The sequence below is a fragment of the Sus scrofa genome, chromosome 13 (genome assembly GCF_000003025.6).
Source record: "Sus scrofa isolate TJ Tabasco breed Duroc chromosome 13, Sscrofa11.1, whole genome shotgun sequence".
In the NCBI taxonomy this organism is placed as follows: Eukaryota; Metazoa; Chordata; class Mammalia; order Artiodactyla; family Suidae; genus Sus; species Sus scrofa.
Window position 1 is genome coordinate 81921965 of NC_010455.5, and position 9686 is coordinate 81931650.

General features: G+C 50.9%; 1 protein-coding gene across 1 annotated transcript in view; it reads left to right on the top strand.

Moving 5' to 3' along the window:
• The window catches only part of SPSB4 (splA/ryanodine receptor domain and SOCS box containing 4), a 76857-nt gene extending 72057 nt beyond the window's left edge, over positions 1-4800 (top strand). The window contains 1 exon segment of the mRNA XM_021069539.1: positions 3328-4800. Coding sequence (XP_020925198.1) covers positions 3328-3455 — 128 coding nt within the window. The 3' untranslated portion in view covers positions 3456-4800.

Below are 9686 nucleotides of genomic sequence, written 5' to 3' on the forward strand. Positions count from 1 at the left end.
TTTTGGGCTTGTCCCCCTGTGAGGGCCGAAAGATAGATGAGTCCATAAATGAGTCAGGCTCACGTCTTTTAATAAGTCCATAGTCTCCTTGTAACCATTCATTGTGAAATGAACAAAATCAAAAATCCTTGCTACTTTTGGGTTCAGTTTCCAGGGCTCAAGCACCCATGCATGTTCTGCCAATATGTGGACTGAGTGGGGACCATCGCTTCCGGAGTGCCTGCTATCCTTGATGCCTAGAGTGAGGCGCTGTGCACCTGTCATTTCCTTTAATTTCTCCAGAAACCTGGGGATTGTTGTTCCATCTTCAGAAAAAGAAACAAGCACTTAGAGTATCCTTCACAAAGGCACACACTTATAGTCAGCAGCACTGGAGCTTGAAATCAGGGACTCCAAATTCCTGCTGATCCCCAGGGGGGGATGTGCCAGAGGAGGGCGGGGATCTGATGGCCCCAAAGACTGTGACAGTGGGAATATGGCTGGCAGGGTCCACACTGAAATGGGTGGGTGTGTAAGCAAAAAAAGGCATCTTGGTGGCAGGGCAGCCCATTTAGGTGGCAGGAGAGATGGGCACTGGTGAGCTGAAAAGCGATGGAAGCTAGAATAAGAGCCTGTGGACTGTGTGAGCCAGGGAGACAGGTGACCCTCGCCTCCGTCACACTTTAAAGCAATCTTCCATTATTGCAAGGTATTTAAGGGAGGTCACGTGAAATCCCACAGATAGGCTTTTGGGCTGTGTGATTCCAGACAAGCCTCTTCACTTCTGAGCCTCAGTTTCCTTTTCTCTAAAATAAATGTCATCTGTAAATGAGATAAACCTAACATAGCAAAGGGACAGAACAGATGCTCAATAAATGTGGTTAAGCTATAAGATTGTTTCCAGTTTCCAGCTGCCTGGGTCCAATTCCCAGCTTTGCCATTTACCAGCTGTGTGTCCTTGGGCAAGTGACTTAGCCTTCCTGCGTTTCTGTTTCCTCCTCCTTAAAATGGGGATAATAATAGTAGTTGCTACCCAAGAAGTTATTGTAATGTGAGTTTGTTACATACATTCAAGTGAGTTGATACAAATAAAGAATACAGCACCTGACCATATAGTACACTTTAAATAAATAGTAGCTACAATTATGTTTCATTTTTCATGTTGCCTGGGAGGTAGGTAGCAGTTGCTCCTTAAATAAGGACTTTTAGGGTTTTTGCTCCCCACCATCCACTGGCACAGGCAGCAGCATTGGTGTTACGGAAGCTAAGAGGAGATTATGGGAACTTGCAGTGCACAGGTGTGGCCTCCAGTAGTAAGATGACCAATATGGGAAGATTTGGGTTGGGAGGGAGGGAACGGGGTTCACAGAGGCATAATTTGGGGGGCTCTGCAAAACTTGGGTCAGAACCAGGTGGTTCAGAACAGGGAGAGGAGAGCTGGTGCAGGGGTGTTGCTAGGGAGAGTTGGGAGAGAGAGGGGGGCGGTTGTGGGTGTTGGTGTAGGCATGGAGAACATGTGGCCACAGACTCGGGTGAGTGATCTGCTTTCTAGGCTTGGGAAAGAGGAACTGCCCACGCCTCCCTAGCCAAATGCAAGGGATTTTATGAGGAACAAAGAGATTACAGAGGTGAAAGTGTTTAAAGCCACTAGCGCTCCACAGATATGCCACTATGCAGCCTCGCCCCACATGAGGGAGGGCTGAGCATGTTCTTGTATGTGGCTTCCAAGTCAGGCTTTGCTGGCTGTCCTTATTAACTCTGCAGCTCCAGTAATGATAACCTCTGTAAAATGCGCTATTTGACCACCTTCCCGTCCCTTCCATTCCTTTGTGATATTATTCCTGTCACAACTCTTGTGTTAGTGTTTACCACTTACAGTTTTGTTGTATCTTAGCATACTTTATAGACTGCTTTCAAAATACCACTTTTTCTGTTGACCAAAAACATGTTAAGATGCAGCCCCAGGCCTCTACTATGTTCCTGTGGACTTGGGGAAACTAGGGTTGTACAAGTTATACAAGACAACATGTGACCGGCATCACCCTCACTTCTGATCCAGCTGACCAGCACTATTCCTCTCCCTCCAGATCCCGGCCTGTCCTGTTCTATGCCTCTGTGCTTATACCTGTTCTCTCTGCCTAGAACACCCTCTCCAGCCTCACATCTCATAAAACTATTCACCCTTCAAAACCCCATCAGGTATCATCCCTTTGAAGCTTTCAAACAACTCTTCCATACAGGAACTACTTGGTTTCTGTTTCCCATGCATTTAATAATCATTTCATATGTTACACTCTATTAAAATTATTCACATGTTTAAACTCCCAGACCTCAAGCCTTCCTCTACTTAAAGACTGCCTTTGGCCTAGCTTCGTTGTCTCCATATTCTTGGGGTTCAATCAGAGAGCCAGGAAGAGAATAAGAGCTTCATAAGTATGTCTACAATAAACCTAGTGAAACCTCAGCCCTATGTCCAGCTGTTCCATGTCTTATGATTTTTAAGTCATGAATTTTTCCAGAATTGGACATTAAAATGCATTCCTCCACTGACTAGCAAAAGAGAATTTGAGGGTTCAAAGCCATTTCATACAGCCCCCTTGAACCTCATCTGTTTCTAAGAGACAGCCACCTGCAGATTCCTAAGTTGGCAGCTCTCATTTTTATCAAGACTTGCAGTGAGAAGTAGTTTTTACGCTGAGACACACTGAATACCTACATCAGAGACAGCTTTCGTGGAATGATATTCACACCTTGCTGTGGGCATTGCTCTGTTTTCCTCTCCTTTCTTTTCCTTTTTCCCTCCCTCCCTCTCTTCCTTTTTTTTTTTTTTTTTTTTTGTCCTTGTCTTTTGTCTTTTTAGGGCCACACCCATGGCATATGGGCATATGGAGGTTCCCAGGCTATGGGTCTAATGGGAGCTGTAGCTTCCAGCCTACACCACAGCCACAGCAACACAGGATCCAAGCTGCCTCTGTGACCTACACCACAGCCCACGGCAACACCGGATCCTTAACCCACTGAGCAAGGCCAGGGACCGAATCTGCATCCTCATGGATACTAGTCAGATTCGTTTCCACTGAGCCACAATGGGAACTCCTTTCTTTTCTTTTTTTAATTGCTGGTCACCTCCCAGTGAATTGATTCCATGATTCTTTTGTCTAATGGGTTGCAAACTACAATTTGAAAAACACTGCTCTGAGCCTTCAGCTAACATAACCAGAGAAGGCTTCTCAGAGGAGCCGGGGCAGCTCAGAAGGCTGGTGGGCTGGTGGTGTGCAGTGGGTGTGTGGGGTGAGAGATTTAAGGAATAAAGGGAAGAGACTCTAACCCACTTCCCTCTCCTTGCAGCTGAGCCTCTGCCATTGATGGACCTGTGCCGGAGATCCATCCGCCTGGCCCTGGGCCGCCAGCGCCTTCAGGACATCGGCTCTCTGCCTCTGCCTCAATCTCTCAAAAACTATCTGCAGTACCAGTGATCTGGGGGCTGAGGGGCAGCAGGGGGCACCCCCAGCCCTGGGTCATCATTTCCCGGTCACACAGGGCTCCCTCCTCGCCCTGGTTCCCCAGGACATTCAGATTCAGTGCTTTGAAAGGCAAGGACGTCTTCCCAACTTTGAAAATGGAAGGTCTGTTGCCAACCGATTTGCTGCCTTGGGAGCAGCCCTCTCAAGTCAGACACCTCCTGGGAAGCCGCGAGGACCCTGGAGCCTGCGTCGGGCGGAGATCCTGCCCGCTGCCAGGCAGGACACAGCGGCCACCAGTATTGATCTGAGAGCCTGTTTCCCTATTCAAGAGAATGAATAAAACATTGGGGCAGGAGACTGTATTGTGAGCCCCGGTGCAGTCAGGGCCAGGGGAAAATGGGCCAGCTGCGGCAGGAGATTGCCTCTGAATAATGAATGGTGAAAGCAGCTTGAAGCTGGCGCCCCTCTGGCCCCCCGCCTCCCCCCGGGCCAGGGCAGCAGGATTCTGTGCCCCTTTGGAGGACTGATACGCAGGAATGCCCAGCTGCGGAACTGGCAAGGCAAAGCGGTATTGAGGACCCCGCCCCCGGCTTACCTCTGAACCCTTGTTTACTTCCCCCTCACGCGCCCTCCTTCCCCACCCACACCCCGGGTCTCTGGATGCCCCCGGCACCCACCTCTATTCAGGGAAGAGTCTGACGATTTCACACAGGGACAGAGTGTATCCTTTATTATTATTATTAAGTAGCATCGAATTTTAAAAGAGGAGTGTGGTGAGGGCAGTACGTAGTCCAAAGGTGCTAATGGGGCAGTTGGGGGCCTGGTGACACCCATGGGGGTGATGTCCTCTGCCTGGGGAGCCTTCCTGGGGTATTGAGGGTTTCCAGGCAACCATCACTTCAGGATGCAGCCTGGCTGCCACAAAGCTTTATTTGAGCGAATTATTTTTTCACTTTAGGAGACTTGTTCGGGTTTGTTTCTGTTTCACTTGCCCACGGGCGCGCGTGCATGTGCGTGTGCGTGTGCGTGTGTGTGTGTGTGTGTGTGATGTGCCATTTCTTAGCTTGGGGCCTTGGGGGTGGCCTCGTAACTGGTCGGGTGGGTGTGGGGCATTTACTCCCTCTGCCTCAGCCTGTCCTCCTCCAGGAACGACGATGCTGCTGCTGCTGCTGCTGCCGCCGCTACCGCTGGGCATCTCCTATGTCTCCAACGCTCTCTGCCCAGACTGATTTTTAACTGGAAACTGTCACAGCAGTGGGATACCAGAGCCCCAGACAGCACTGTCTCCCGCCACTTTAATGTGAATTTGACTGACAAATGAGGAGCGTTTCTAGTAAAGTTTGTTGTTCATCCTTCAGCTGTTTGTTCACTGCTCTTTGGGGAGGGGCTGGGAGGGCATCTCCTGTCAGCCTGGCTGCCACACCCAGAGGGGGCAGGACTGTGCGTCTCTCCCCAGGCACTTCCTGTCTCTTCTGCCTCGTTGTCCTCACACGAGCACAGACTAGTATTTTACAAAGGCCTGCCTTAGCAGAATGAGCCTGTGGCCTGGGATCATGCAAAGCTAGCCGCCATGGTGGAAAAACAAGCCAAATTCCTGCTGCCAGGACTGTGATGTCCACGGGGTGGCTCTGCACAGGGCAGAGGGTCCAGCAGGGTAAATCCTAAGGGACAACAGTTTCAAAGTGACCCGAAGATGGAGCTGGGGAGTTCTTGTTGTGGTTCAGTGGTAAGGAACCCCACTAGTATCTATGAGGATGCAGGTTTGATCCCTGCCCTCTTTCAGTGGATTAAGGATCCAGTGTTGCTGTGAGCTGTGGTGTAGGTCACAGACGTGGCTCAGATTCCACATGGCTGTAGCTGTGGTGTAGGCTGGCAACTAGTTCCTAGCCTGGGAACTTCCATTTGCTGCAGGTATGGCCTTAAATAGTGGACATGGTAGCGGGGCTAGATGCGGCTTTGGAAGCACATGTCATCACCAAGGAGCAGTACAAATTGCTGAAGGGTGAGTGTGCGGCTCAGCCAGGCTCAGAGCTGGAAGCAGGTCAGAAGCCAGTTCAGGCCAGGATCTAGGTCAGGACTAGTGCGGTATCCAGTTAGCAGTCAGGCCACCAACACACACTGTGCCAGCCGCTAAGGACCCAGAGCTCAAGCAGGTCCATTGCATCCCCAGTAGGGATGTTTACAGCACAGGTGTGGGGGAGGGTAGGGCCTGAAGGGAGGGCTTCCTGGAGGGAGAGGCTCTGTCCACACCTGCTGTTTAAGGGACCAAAAGAACCAGATGTGCTGCACCTGCACACACAGCCGTGTCCTCTAGCACTCAGACCTCTGAGCTGAGCTCAGCTTCAGGCAGGCTCTGTGGTTGGGTTGTGGAAGGCAGGACCTCAGGCTTCAGGGTCAGGAGGTTTGGATATGAGTCCCAGCTTTATATATGCTGTGATTTTTGCTAAGTTGTCTCCTCCTATACACAAGGTAGCAGCTGGCCCAGGTGACCAGTGAATGTGGACCTTTCATCTCTGAACTCAGCAGGTCCCAGTTTCAGCATCAGCTTTCCAGCTTGGCCCCATCCACCTTGCTTGTGCAGTTTCCTTCCCGCAGCAGTGCCCTCCCGGTCCTTACTGCACATGCTCCAGGATAGGCTTCAATCCACCCTCATCCAGGAAGCCCTTCCTCTTCCTCCCTCAAACTCCACCCTCTCTGAGAGTCAGCTCATTGCCTCCTGGGCTGAAGATGCCTCTCCTGGCCCCTCAACCCTCACCCAAGCACTTGGACTGGAACCCCTCTCTGCCTGTGGCCTATCTGCTCAGCAGGCTCTGAGCCTTTGGATGGTGGGGCCCGAACCTATTCCTTCCCACGTAGCCCTGGGACCAGACACATGAACTCAGCAAAGTACTGGATGGGGAAGGCCCCCTTTATAGCTGGGGTGCCCATGGAACCTGCAGTCCTGGGGACAGGGAGGAATTCCTGCTGGGTCTTCCAGGGCTTCATGCCTCTGACTCCCTCGGCTGTTCTGCAGGTGTAGTCAGGTACTTGTGTGTGCCCAGCAGTGTTGGGGACGTGCCCTGCCCCGCTGGAGCTCACATTCTACCGGGGAGACAGATGACACAGAAGTAAAACCACTATGCGATGATGTTGGAGGGAAGAGGTGATCTGGGTGGGGGCTAGAGAGGGGGGAGCAGAGGGACCCCATTACTGAGAGCAATGGAGGAAGATCTCTGGACAGATGACGGGTTCTGAGAAAACAAGAGGGAGCCAAACAAGGGAAGTGAAAGGGGAGTGGGTGATGGGGCCTCAGTGGCAGGGTGGCCCTGTGGCAGACCCATGATGCCCAAAGTGTCTTGTGATCTGAGCTGAGGTCACCAGCCCCTGCACTGCAGTCTGCCCTGGACTCTCACTCTCACTTTGTCTGTTTGTGTGTATATGACATGCATCTGGGGTTCACACACACACACACACACACACACACACACACACACACGATTCCTGGGCACCTCTTAACCGTCATAACCAGCCCCAGGTCATAACCCAGCCCCAGGCCCTCCCAGCCCAGCGTGTTTTCTGAGGTTCCCGACAGAGGCACCTGAAGAAACAGTCCTGCTAATTGCTTTTTAATTGTCTGCAAAAAGAGCATGTGACGGGCCCAGTTCCCTGCAGATCTAAGTCCCCATGCTTTACCCCATCTCACATTCTCACTTTGTCTTGCCCTTTCTTTCTCCCCATCACTCAGGCCAGGAGCCGGCTACTTTCGGGGGCTGTCTTTCACCAAAAAACAAAGATTTCCTCACTGCATGATAGTATAGCCAAAGTGGCGTCAAGTAGCAAGTAGCACAGTTACATGGCGGTTGATTTGTGCCAGGACAATTCCCAGGACCTAGCTCCCAGCTGCAGCCTCTGCACTGGAGACATGTCTGTGCCTCAGCAACCAGGAGACCCTGTGACTTTACTGCCCCCCGTCCCTGGCAAGGAGTAGAAATCTCCACTTGTAATCCAAAATACCAGCAGTTGCGTTGCCGTTCCTTCTAGTTCTGGGAGCCTGGGTCCCATCCCTGTCTGCAGATGTGTTTTATCGACCTACTTAGAGTGTGTGTGTATGTGTGTGTGTTTTAATAAAATTGAGCCCAACTCAGAAAAATCAAGTAATTGAACAAAAAAAATCCAGATTTCTGACTTCTCTTGGAAATGAGGGAGATGTGGTAAGACCAGGCCCGCATTCCTTGATGGTGGTGATAGCCAAGATTGAGTAGGGACCTCCTCTTGAGAAGAGGCCTCTGTTCTGTGTCCACCCCTCCCAGGGCACCTCCAGGCCTCTCACTGCCAGCCTCCCTCCTGACTTTGGAATATCACATGTGCCCAGCAACTGACATCCAAGGAGCTCGCAGACCCCAGAGGTGACCTGTGTGTCCCTGTTAGACGTGATTCTTGAGGATGAGGACAACAATTCTTGGGTCCTCCTTTTAATGAGCTGAGTGATATATGATTGGACAAGCCTGGCTGCACCTTAGAATCCCTTGAGGAACTTTGTAAAAAAAATTCCAGGGCCCAGGTCATCCCACAAACCAATTAACTCAGGAGCTCTGGGGGTGGGGCCCCAGCCTTGGTAGTTTTTAAAGCTCTCTAGTGATTCCAATGTGCAGCCAGGTTGGAGCCCTCCCCTGCCCATGAAGTGCTTCATTACATCATCTCAGTGAGGACACGGTTGATGTTAGTGAGAATGCACAGTCGTCCCTCAGTATCCACACGAACTGGCTCCAGGTTGCCCTGGGGGTACCAAACTCCTTGGATGCTCAAGTTCCTTATGGTACAAAATGGCTTGGTGCCCTGAGCCCTCTTTATCCATGGGTTCCACATGTGTGATTTAACCAATGGCGGATCCACCTGATTGGTTGAATCTGAGAATTCTTAACTTATGAATACGAAGGACCAACTTATACCATAGGCTAGAGGAAGCTGCCTCAGCCCACCCAGAACTCTCAGAGAAGGGAAGTTTTCAATAGCACTTGTTACCAACATGATTAAGTGCAAAGCCGCCCGGCGTCCCTCCCATCCCTCTTCTTTTACTGATGCTGACCTGGTTGCTCTCCAAAACCAAGAGGAAGGACCAGGGACCTCTGCTCTGATGCTGCATGATTCATGAGGAATTGATTCCAGCCCCACCCACCCTCTGTCCTGTGAAGCCCCAAGTGTGTAAAGAATTTCCCAGAGAGCATTGTCATGATCCATCAGAATAACTGTAGACTAAGTATGGAACAGACTGAAGATGGTTTGGTTTTGGATAGAAGAATTTGAGATATTGAGATAGGCTTTGAGAATGGTTTGGTTCTGAATATTTCCCAACTTCGCTTCCTTAAGCAAGATGACACATTTGGTGAATTAATAATGATGACCCTTCATGGGTTTGGGGAGTAAGTAAGCCCATGACAAGCCAGCTCTGGCTCGGTGGCAGTGTCCTCATCTGCTTTGTCTACCCAACAAATCAGGCTCTTTTCCTATGCGGAGCCCTGGTATTGGTTGAGTGCTCAGCCCTTCAGCCAGTAAGGGCGGATCAGGGTAAATAATTTCCTTTCCTCCAACCAGCACAGAGACCTCAGTTACACTGTCCCTGTGCTTGAGGGTTTTTTCATCCAGGGGATTTAATATGCTAATGAGTTGCTGCACAGGGATGGCACTTGAAGGAAAGAGTTGCCTTTCAGTCATCACTTTGTGTCAACAAGTGGCGCTGTGCCAGGCCCAAGGGCTCTGTCATTCCTGCAGCCCAGCAGGGGGACTGACAGACAAACTGGTGGATGCAAAGCCTAGTGTGAGCAACGGGCCCAGAGGAGAGAAGCCCAGCAGAGGCAATGTGTGGAGTCAGGAAAAGGCCCAGAGGTGATAGGAAAGGCCCAGGGGAGGCAGGACGAGTCACGTTGGGGCAGGACGCAGAGCTTCAGGATAAGGACATGAAGCCGCATTCGGGAATAAGGGCTCGAAGTGAGTCAGAGTTCCAGGACACAGTCACACACTCAAAAGGAAGGCAGAGGAGAGCTACAAAGCGGCTACACTCAGAGGTGTGGGCAGGGCTCAGGAAACCAACCACAGAGAGTGAAGCCCGGGGTTCACATCAGTGGGAAGGGACGTTTGTTACATCCCTAGGTCTGAAGCACTAAGAGAAGGGAGCTGTAATTGGAATTGTGTAAGAGAGTCACCGAAAAGGAGCTACCTATGGCCTTAGATGGAGGGACACAGCCTGTGCCAACCACAGTCTGACAA